This window comes from Mixophyes fleayi, chromosome 5, assembly GCF_038048845.1.
Source record: "Mixophyes fleayi isolate aMixFle1 chromosome 5, aMixFle1.hap1, whole genome shotgun sequence".
Classification (NCBI taxonomy): domain Eukaryota; kingdom Metazoa; phylum Chordata; class Amphibia; order Anura; family Limnodynastidae; genus Mixophyes; species Mixophyes fleayi.
This window is the reverse complement of record NC_134406.1, coordinates 257,353,371-257,365,391: the sequence shown is the minus strand read 5'-3', so window position 1 is coordinate 257,365,391 and position 12,021 is coordinate 257,353,371. Positions and strand designations below refer to the sequence as shown.

Sequence of the window (12,021 nt, the reverse complement as noted above, 5' to 3'; positions counted from 1 at the left end):
TTTTACCTGATCTCACAGCCAATAAGAATCTACATAATTCCTGTAATCAATGATAGTTAATTCATGTTTAGTGGATGGCTTTAACTGCTGGATTTGCAGGTTTAAACCCAAACTTTAGAACTCGCTGCCAGTCCTAAATGTGAGACTGGCAGCATTTAGTGACTTCATACAGTGGTGTCTTAAACATAGTTGACTACTAGAAAGGAACGATAAGACTAACATGTAAGCTGCAGCATATAAAAGAGCTATTATATCTATCGAGCTATCGAGAGACTTGTCTGCAACCGTCTCTCCACCTACCTCTCTGAACACTCCCTCCTTGACCCTCTTCAATCAGGCTTCCGACCCCTCCATTCCACTGAAACTGCCCTGGCTCAAGTTACGAATGATCTCCTCTCGGCTAAAGCCATGGGCCACTACTCCCTCCTGATTCTCCTCGACCTCTCAGCGGCCTTTGACACCGTTGACCACCCCCTTCTGCTTCACACCCTCCAGTCCATTGGCCTCTCCGGTACCGTCCTCTCCTGGTTCAATTCTTACCTTGCTGACCTTCCTTCTCTGTTTCCACCTCTGATTCTCTCTCCCCCTCTTCCTCCCTTCCAGTTGGGGTCCCTCAGGGCTCTGTCCTTGGACCCTTACTATTCTCACTATACACCTCTTCTCTGGGTGCACTCATCAGCTCCTTTGGCCTCAAGTACCACCTTTATGCTGATGACACCCAATTCTACCTTTCTTCTCCTGATCTCTCTCCCTCCCTTTTCTCCAGGGTATCCGCATGCCTCTCTGCCATCTCCTCCTGGATGTCCTCTAGATTTCTTAAACTCAATCTTGCTAAAACTGAACTCATTGTCTTTCCTCCCTCTCGTACCTCCTTCCCCTCTGACCTCTCTATCACTGTTGACAACTCCTCTATCCCCCCTATTCCACAACTCCGCTGCCTAGGTGTCATCCTCGACTCCTCTCTCTCCTTTGCCCCTCACATTTACTCTCTCGCCAAATCCTGCCGTTTCCAGCTTCGCAACATTGCCCGCATTCGGCCCTTCCTTTCCCAGGATGCCACCAAATCTCTCGTCCACTCTCTGATTATCTCCCGCTTGGACTACTGCAACCTTCTCCTTATCGGCCTCCCCCTCTCTCATCTCGCTCCTCTTAGATCTGTACTTAACGCCGCTGCTAGGCTTATTTTCCTCTCTCGCCGTTCCACCTCTGTCTCCCCACACTACCAAGCCCTTCACTGGCTCCCCTTCCCCTACAGAATCCTTTTCAAGCTCCTCACTCTCACTTACAAGGCCCTCGCCAACTCCATTGCTCCCTACATCTCTAACCTTATCTATATTCACACTCCCTCCCGCCCTCTGCGATCGTCCAACGATCGTCCCCCCTGATTACCTCCTCTCACGCACGTATCCAAGACTTCTCCCGCGCCACTTCCCTCCATTGGAACAAGCTCCCCAGCTCCATCAGAACTTCCCCTAATCTGTCCTCTTTCAAACGAACATTAAAAACCCACCTTTTCCTAAAAGCCTTCCAGTTTAATGCCTAAACTCCCACTGGTCGGCTTCCTCTCTTTCTCATCCCTTCTTCCCTTTTCCCCCTTCCTCGACTCAGTCTCCGTCTCTCCCGTCTCATCCATGTGTCTGTCTGTCTTCCACTCCCTTTAGATTGTACGCTCCTTTGAGCAGGGCTCTCCTACCTCCTGTTTCCATCCCTTTTAACTGCGCTTTCCAGCTACTCAGTTCACCTCCTCTCTAACCCTCTGCCCTCTGTCTCCTCTCGCTTCTCTCCGCTCCCCTCAGTGACTCTTTACCTGTCATCCGTGCCCACCCTCTTGGGCCATAGTTACCTGCCTGTACTCACTTTTCCCCTCCCTCTCTTTCTTGCTGTGACTGAGCCCCCAGAGTTATAGTGCTTACTGTTACTTGTACTGTGCTGTTTCACCTTGTACTGTGCCATTGTTTGTCCTTGTACGGCGCTACGGATACTTTGTGGCGCCCTATAAATAAAAATTAATAATAATAATAATAATAATAATATTACTTAGATGCAAAAACATTAATGCAAACATTTCAGGAACGTATCCATGTATTAAAGATATTTAAGAATAAGCTGAGATTGTGAGTGAAATAATTTGTATACATTAGTCTTTCTGTCTATAAGTCAGCTATCGGAGACTACAAAGTTACAATAGGTTTCCATAACGAAGTTGAGGATCATGTGATTTAGCACCTCACTGCTGTCCACTTATACTGGTTTTAATGAAACTTCAGCGAAAGCTTCTTGAAGTGTACCCATAGTGGAGGTAGCCATTGTGTTGGTTAAACCAATTGGTATGGGGTACATGAAGCAGTGTTTATTTGAGATGCAACACATTGGTTCAGACCATTGGAGCCAACTTTTTAAAATGACTGAAGGTGCTCACTTTACCTGCCCCCAACATGACTGAAAAATGCCATTGTTAGTGGCTAAGGCAGCACAAATATTGGGGGGTGCCCAAATACCCAGAGCACCCACAAAACTGTTTATAATGGTACAGACCACAGAATGTCTGTCTCCACTTTGTGTAAGCAACATGAGTTATTTAAGCCTTTTAAATATTCAAAACCCAGGATCTAATTAAATCAGTCTTTAAGTTTTTTTCTTATTCAACTATTTACTGTTCTCCATCCTTATGAGATTGCTTCTACTTTATTACTGGAATGTAAAAACTGGTGAGCCCAGAATATTTCCTATATAATTGCATTTTATTACAATTATACAGCCAATGTTAATTTCCTACAACAAAATGTAACAATATTTTTTTGATTTTTTCCTACAGCAAAATTTTGTGGAGATCCTGGGATACCTTCCAACGGCAAACGAGAGGGCAAGAGCTTTATTTTTCAATCAGAAGTATCTTTTATTTGCAATCCATCCTATATCTTAGTTGGGTCTGGCACAAGGATATGTCAAGCAGATGGTACTTGGAGTGGCTCACCTCCACGATGTATAGGTAGGACTTCCATATATCCTGCTTTTCCCAAGAGAGTCCCCCTTTTCAGCTTTAAATCTTTAACTCACAATACTTATTATGCTCATATTTTAATTAATAATGAACCCAGATAAGCAGGAGAAGGGTAAATTGGTTTCTGTAACCGTTTTCCATTTTTTGGGACTTAAAAGGGAGTAAGGGGGGGATTTTATAGCCTGAACAAACGTGGGTATTGGATCCCTATTTATAGGTAAAATATTGTACTGTAGTCGCAAAAGATATTCGAGCAATGGACTATAGGTATTCTTCAGTCCACATAGGCCATTGATAATAGAGAGACATTAAATTTGCAGAGACAAGAGGTTCACTAAGTTGCTTCTCACTGAGATATACTTAAAAACATGGTAGAAAGCAATAATGTATTGTAACACACAACAGCCAATCAGATGTCAGATATAGCAGACAAATAAAAGGTGAAATCTGATTGGTAGTTGGGTTACAGCACATCATTTGCTCCTTTTATCAATTAAGGAGCCCTAGGCATACAAATTCAGACGCAAAAATGTCATTCACTTGTTTTGTACTTAGTAAATGACCCTCAGATAATATCAAGTGTATAATATCAACCTCATACTATTCTGGGTTTGTTTTAAGCTTTACTTAAAGAACAGGGTTGGATCAAGGACAAAGCAACTGGGGTAATTACTTGTTAGAGACTTCTTTGCTCGCATACATGGGTTAAAGGGATTATGTCTCAATGTGTTGTCCGTGTTCTGTGTGTTATTTACAGCCTGTTAGAAAATACGCAATCAGCAAGGGATGGCAGCATATACTTTGATTTGATCATCTCAGGCCTTATGATTTTTACTTAATAATTTATTTATTTGAAGACTTTGAATTATATTTTTTATATTGTTACATTTAAATTGCTTTTTATTTTTTAAGAGCCCACTTTGACATCTTGTGAGAATCCAGGGACCCCACGCCATGGATTTCAAAATAATACCTATGGATACCAGGTAGTTATTCGAACACTTCACTTGTTTCATTAATGATTATAAAAATAAATATAGAAAAAGGTTTTAATTGTAAGGCTGGGTAACACACTACAGGTTTTTCACACGTTTATCTGGCCAATCACACAATAAATGACCGAAGGTCCCAATATCGCATTAGTGTGTGTGCTCCAACGATGAGCAATTATCGTTCCAAAGCACATTGTATCGTTTCATTTGGTTTTGAAAACGAACTAAATATCCCTATAAATGATGGAACAATGTCGGGCAAATTCTGCAGTATATGCACACACAACAAGCATTGTAGGCAGATCTCCATATAGTTTACAAAGTCACAATCTTTTCAGCCGATGGTTATGACAAATGAAAAGCTCAGATCTGAAGGTAAATCTTGTAAAACTTGTATAGTATGTACACATGAATCGGCTGCTGATTGGGACTTTCAGTCGTTGGTAAAATCACTAATAATAATACGCATAGGGTGTACCCAGCCGTACGCCAGCCTTTATCTCTCTCCTCATGACTCTTACATTGAACTGTCCTTCCATTTATAGCAATTCTAGTTCACTCATGATTTCCTCCCCAATCTTCTGTCCTAAAGCACTCTTTCAACACCCACCTCTTCACTATACCCTATCCTACCCCCATCTGATAGTACTCCCTCTGCATCCAGTCCCATGTTCACTCCAAGCCCAACTAGCTCCTAATATCTCAGCATTGCCTCTCCCAATAGACTGTAAGCTCTGACAAACAGTGCCCTTTCTATCCTTTGTCTCAAATCTGTACTTCCTCTGTTGTCAACCACATCTATACTCATTTTGTTTTATGTGCAATAGTATTTGTACGATTTGTAGCTCCGACTGTCCGGCGCACTGGAATTTTGTGGTGCCTTGTGAATTGACCATGATGATAGTTCCTATCTTCAAATTTTATCTGCTCTTATATTACTATGAAACTATCCAAGAGTTGTAACATGATACTTGTATTAATTTCATGTTTTTATTTATTTTCTTTGTTTAATTTGTCCTTTAGATGGGAAGGGTTGTCCAGTTCTCCTGCAAAAAAGGTTATCTCTTGCATGGATCCACTTCCCGCTCATGTCTTCCTGACCTCACCTGGAGCGGCATTCCAACTGAGTGCATTCGTAAGTATTTTTTTATTTGACTATGATCTAAGTTTTCATTGGCTTCTTTTGAGTCTCTAATCATCTGTCTGTTTAGGCAATACAAATATATCATACACATTTTATATTTTATCCTAAGAATTGAAATATTCTGAATATTTGTTTTGCGTTTTTCTTCACTAAGATCTGACCAACCAGACCCCTACACAATTTCTATCATTCTTCAGGTGTATTTCACATTTTGTGTAAATACCTAATACAATTATTCACTTGACTGTCCAACACGGTTGCTATTTCATATATAAATGATAATAATGAGTTTGTGCTCTGTCAGTTACCAGTTGTTTGTTTTACAGCCCACAGCTGCAAGCAGCCAGAATCTCCATTACATTCAAATGTAGTTGGAATAGATCTTCCGTCACTTGGTTATACATTAATTTACACTTGCCAGCCAGGATATCTTCTCTCGGGAGGGACGGAGCACAGAATTTGCCAGCCAGATAACACATGGAGCGGAAAAGTTCCTGTTTGTACAGGTAATGTAATATAACTTGACTAGAAAGATTTGAATTATTTGTACTTGACTGAATAATGGCATACAATTTTTTTGTTTAATATAATTAAATATTTTTACACCTGTATTCACCACGATGTACCTCATGCTGAAAAAATAAGAATCTTTATTTTGATACAGATTTATTGTGGATTTATTTATTAAGCATGGACATATCTTAGACATTTAAGACTATTAAATATACCCTTCAACAAATTAATTATTACAACTATTACAATACAATTTCTGAAGCGAATATATATTTATATATATATATATATATATATATATATATATATATATATATATACACATATATATAAATATATATATTGATAGGCACTCCTAAATAATGTCAAATAAAATAAATTCTAAAGAGTATTTCCTGTTCAGTATTTATACCGGCAGCAGGTGTATGTGTTGAAATGGAAGCATCACAGAGTGACATGATTTTTTAAATTGTTTTAATTTCAAGTGCAATGTGTTATATTAAATAAAAAAAACATTCTTCTTTCTTGGCCAGCGCGGTGGATTAGTGGTTAGCACTTCTGCCTCTCAGCACTAGGGTCATGAGTTCAATTCTTGACCATGACCTTATCTGACCTTATCTGTGAGGAGTTTGTATGTTCTCTCTGTGTTTGCGTGGGTTTTCTCCAACACTCCAAAAACACACTTGTAGGTTATTTGGCTGCCATATTAGGCCCATTGTCCAATATCATCATTATTATCATCATCAACATTTATTTATATAGCGCCAGCAAATTTTGTGGTGCTTTACAATTGGGAACAAACATTAATAAAACAATACTGGGTAATACATACAGACAGAGAGGTAAGAGAACCCTGCTCGCAAGCTTACAATCTATGGGACAATGGGAGATTGAAACACAAGGGCATGTGCTACATCATATTGCACACTGGACCAGCTAGAGTGCAATGGTAAAAGTATTGAGTGGGCTGTGTGTGGCAATGTTGGTCAGAGGGATGTTGTCTTGTGTTAGCTGTGTAGAGGGTGGTAATAGGGTAACCTAGGGAGATTAAGATGGTGGTTGAGGAATATCATAAGCTTGTCTGAAGAGGTGGATTTTCAGAGAACGCTTGAAGGTTTGAAGACTAGAGGAAAGTCTTACTGTGCGAGGGTGGGAATTCCACAAAGTGGGTGCCATCCGAAAAAAATCCTGTAACCGAGAATGGGAGGATGTGATGAGAGTAGAAGAGAGGCGCAGATCTTGTGCAGAACGGAGGTGTTGAGTTGGGAGATATTATGAGACAAGTGAGGAAATGTATGTCGGTGCAATTTTGTTGACGGCCTTGTGACATTATGATATTGCACCCTGTCACCATATTTAAGGAAATATGCAATTGAACAATGATTTATAAACCAATTTAATAAAATCCATAACCTTTCATTAAAATTAAAGGTGTAGCTACAAGTGCCATTCAATAAATGTACTCAATTGTATACATTACAAACATTCATACTATGCAAATTCACATATTACTGGCAAACTAGATAATTATTTATTGAGTAACTTTTTTTGTCTATTTCTTTAGCTGGTTCTAAGCCGTTTGAGAATAAAACAAAACCAGTTATGGGAACTCCAAGTCCAAAACTAAGTGGTAAGTATAGGCAACTATTAATAATATTGATGTGTAACCCATTAAAATAATTTTATTGAATGTGAACAATAAATTCTATAATAAAATGATGTAAAAATAGTATATATAATAACACATGCTGCTCAATAACAAACCATTATTTCCCCAAAGGGGGGAAAAAGATTTTATGAAATGTATCTCTTTCTAGGACTTTCTTACTTAAGTGAATATCACCAAGAAATTAACAAGTCATTGCCATTCCAATCCGCTAACGATTCACTAAATCATGTGCAAAGCTGTGAATCTAACACACCGTGAAATGTGAAAACGATTTTTCCCACAAGAGATCAGGTTAATTAGTCGCAAAATGGGCTAATTGATTTACTCATCTCTGGTTTTCAACGTGTTTTCTGCTTTAAATGTAAAAATAATGAACCCCTTTCAATGCAAAGAAATAAAGCAAACAATTATTTATATAAAAAATGCATTGCTATGTAAAAAGCATGAATACCTACAGATTGCTTTTTGCTTGTTTTCTTGTGCATATAGGGTCTGATGCTGAGTTAGGAGCAAAGTAAAAAATAGGAGTACATTTGTTCCGGGACATACCGTGTTATAATCTTTTTGCACACAAAGGTGGCTTTATTATGTAGCACCAAATACTTCAGAGCTTTATTTTTACACTGAAAATTAAAGTTGATCTAGGACATACCCTATCCCAACTATAAATCTGTCACCGCATTTTAAATTTACCTCCCCCCTCCAATGCAACATGGTTTTGCCCGGGTGCAAAGATACACCTGTTTTATGCTTTACTCTCCTTAATGACTCAGGCCCTATAAGTCTGTCCCAAAATTTAAATTTACCTACCCCTACAATGCAACGTGGTAGCATAAGAGACAAAGGTCAAAACTCACCGAAAATTGAAGTTCTCATAGCAACTCTGCTCCAAGAATAGCTAAGTATTAGAACATTTTATACTATGCTAAAAGGAAAAATCATATTAATATGCCATACCCCTTAAATGTCCTTTTTTTAATGCGTTCCCAGTTGTTCCCAACTAAGAGCATCTATGCAATGATAGAGGTAGAAAAAATTTGTTGCACCAATTAGAAACATTTGAATAGAGGACTCATAACCCTATAGTAATTATTTTCTGAGATAATACTCTTATAATGAATACAGGGTGCTACTGCTAAACTAGATTATATAAAAAGAAAGAGAAAGAAAAAAGTTTATTTTTGTAGTGGACAAGTGTTGCTCCTTCTTACAAAGTACTGGTAGAGTGTTAATCTCCTTATAATTAAAAACAACTATTAGTTTTTACTTAAAACTTAGTTATTTAAAGTCAGCGAAATAATAGTGATTTGTGTTTATGTGAATAAATTGTGAAAATAAAAATACTCTGTGCAGTGATTTTATGCTATATCATTTCAGTTCAGGTAGTTTGCTAAGGTGCTATTTGTTTAGCGGAAATTGTAGGTTTTCTTCTAAATAGGTTACTCACCTTAATAATTTTCCACAGGAAGAATCACTATGTTCCGGCTTATGAGTGAGATTAGAATGAGAAATAGGAGCTTTCGATCCTTACATTTTATAAATAATGGCTACTATACACTACTTCAAAATCTCAGCAATCTCCTGTTATTGGAGATTGAAATCTCAGTGCTGGGTTAGATTGCAGAGTGCTATCCTTTGAACTCAGTCTCTGCTCTTTCAGTTGGCTGAAGGGATATATACGTATACAATAGTCTATAGTATCCACAAGTGTTTGAAAAATGCTGTCAATTTGACCATTGAAAGGAAACAAAAGTATCCACTTTCCTCTTATTCTATATCATTCTTTTGCGGCGTATTGCTGACTGCCTGATTGGCGCTCCACTTTATCTATGGCCTATGTCAAGCTGATTTGTTCTCTCATGGCAATCTCTAACCCACCATTTAAGCCCCACAAACTATCATATTCATTCACCTCTTATTACATAATGTTTAGAACGTGCATACAGCTTAACGCCGATGCGCGTTTCGCTGGAAAAAATACTTTTCAAGGCAATGCAAATACAGATTCCATTAATATTGTTTGACCCATATAGAAAACACTTTCTTCCAAAAAAAAAAGTAAAAAAGGTTAGAAGAATTTATTTTTGTACCTTTACACATACAATCATGTTTGGGGCCACCATCACTTCAATAAATTCCATCACTCTGTTTTGTTGCGATCAGCTGAGTTACTGTATGATTGAACCTTCCTTACCTGTCACTTTTAATGTAATGCTTACTTTATAACACTTTTCGTATTCCAGTTCCAGATGATGTCTTTTCTCGAAATTATGTATGGAAAGGATTTTACAATTTAAAAGGAAAGAATCAACCAATGAATTTGACAGTTAACAGCTACAATGTATCCACTGGAAAGGTGAATGCAACCCTTATCAATAGCAACACGGCGTTCCTTCTTACAGGTAATTACTGCTATTCTAGTAACGCACAACACGAACACATTTCACGATACATTGTCACTTTGTATTCTTCTTCCTTTACAACTATTGAACTGTCTGAATTGTTTCCTAATTATGTAGCATATGCCATAGAAAATATGAGTGGTTCCTTTGGCTTTATAACGCTATCGTTGCATTTTCAATCTATAAGCAGCGATGACATTTTTAGCTAGCAAAGTTTTATAACTTTTTTTTTTATCTGATTTCAAGTCATTTAACTCACTAAAAATGGTTCATTTTTGGATATTAAGAACAGAACAGATATCAGTTCAGTGACATTTACAGAATAACTTTTCCAGTTACGAATATCAGACCTGAATTTGCAAGTAGAGTCATTCTGTGAAAAATATAAGTGTCACTGCCACCTAGTTAAATTGTTCACATTTTTCTGGCTAAATATGATTCTTTATGTAAAACATTTTAATCTGGTATATTACATACTTTCATCCTCCATTGATAAACTACATTTGTTGCAACATCCAGACAACATACAAAATAGCACTACATTTTAAGCAATCGGCTTTTGATCAAATTTCATGGGCACGGAAGCTGAAAGTGAAACATTTAGAACACTAATTTCAAGAGCTAGAGAACACTAAGAACTTTTGTTTCTTTATCGCTTATCCTTACATCATTTTTGTGTGGCTTGATGTTGTTTAAAATGTATACCAATAAAGTTGTTTTTTTAAGTGTGGATAATTCATTTACATTTCTGTGGCGATTTTTTGTTCTTGTTTATTCAAGCTTAAAATTATGGGTAACAATCCTTATTTGTTGCACATATTTATGTGACAGTATTTACGGTAAAAGTTAATCGTATCCATAACGTCATAGATATAGTACAAAATGTTTTCTAAGCATCAGGTGGAAAAACAACTTTTTCTGATTATTTTACTTTACAAATTGTCTTCATGTTGTTTTTTTAAAAGAATATACTGTAAAGAATAGGCATAAATATATAAGCATATCATGTTGGCCTATTGTTTTAATGTATTTATTGAAGTAAACTTTAAAAATATGTTATAGAACAATTCACTGTTTTCTATTCTATTTACCTGTATAGATAGAGGATATACTGTATATTTTATACAAAGGACATGATCAAACACTCGCTGGTCTACAGAATAAGTGTCAAATACACCACATGCAAGTTCCAGCTCTATTGCTAACCACGCCCTCTCCAATAACAAAGGCATTGTCACAAAGATAGGAGCACACAGCATGACCAGCATGCAGAGTAACAGACTTTTCATTGTGCTGTTCTTATAAAATAAACATACTCCATCTCTGTATAGCAAAAGGGCAAATCCGGTACACCCTAGGAGGAGCTTATAATATTCCTGCCAGTAGCTCAAGCTGCATACACATATATGTTTGGTGCAATCCAGAGAGAATGCAGGATAGAACATATATTGGAAATAAATAGTTCCAGATGCATCCAAAACGTTCCTCCCTTGATTAGAGGTGAGAATCAGGTATCAGGCAGCACTATCTTTAGGGCAGTAGAAATCAGGGGGTAAATGTATCAAGCTGAGAGTTTTCCGGCGGGTTTGAAAAACCAATCAGAGTCTAGCTATCATTTATTTTGTGCATTCTACAAAATGAAAGCTAGACTCTGATTGGTTGCTATAGGCAACATCTCCACTTTTCTCTTCTCTCAGCTTGATACATTTACCCCCAGGTTCTCATCTTGCCTCCCAGCCTCCACCATTCCTCTTCCAACTTTTTTATCCCTGATCACTGGCTGCTCACTGCAGGTATGGCCGTGGTTACTGACAGCTTTCGATGACTAGAGATGGAGAGAGGAAATAATATTTTTTCCTTTCCTGTCCCTACTCATCTCATTACGTCAGTCACCATGCTAGCTCCTGCAAGGAGTGGCTGGTGACCAATGTGGATGGTTATAGAAATGTGGCCTCAAGCAGCAGAAAGGCGTGTGGGCAGTCCTGGATGCATCTATGTCCTATCAATCTCCCTGTGTGGTCCTTAATGTTCATTTCTACTGTATGTTCCTTGTCCTTCTCATAGGGGTAATACAACCCCCACCCGATGTGCGTTTCTGCTTCATTCTATGTCAAGTGGAACACAGAATAGATGGAGAAGCAATGATTGGGAATTGCTTACGAACATGCATTCTTTACTCACTTGGTTCACAAATTATGTTTTCATTGAAGTGAACAGGTATTGTGACATTCTTTGTTCAGCAGAAATTCAAGGGAACTCCACACCAAATGTAATTTACTGCACATTGGAAGTGCTCAGTC

At 37.9% G+C, this 12,021-nt stretch overlaps 1 protein-coding gene across 1 annotated transcript in view; it reads left to right on the top strand.

The window, feature by feature from the left end:
* CSMD3 (CUB and Sushi multiple domains 3) overlaps window positions 1-12,021 on the top strand; it is an 853,424-nt gene that overhangs the window by 828,347 nt on the left and 13,056 nt on the right. The window contains exons 62-67 of the mRNA XM_075213978.1: window positions 2,816-2,989; window positions 3,914-3,987; window positions 5,017-5,128; window positions 5,464-5,643; window positions 7,215-7,280; window positions 9,563-9,721. Coding sequence (XP_075070079.1) covers window positions 2,816-2,989; window positions 3,914-3,987; window positions 5,017-5,128; window positions 5,464-5,643; window positions 7,215-7,280; window positions 9,563-9,721 — 765 coding nt within the window. The remainder of the gene's footprint in view (window positions 1-2,815; window positions 2,990-3,913; window positions 3,988-5,016; window positions 5,129-5,463; window positions 5,644-7,214; window positions 7,281-9,562; window positions 9,722-12,021) is intronic.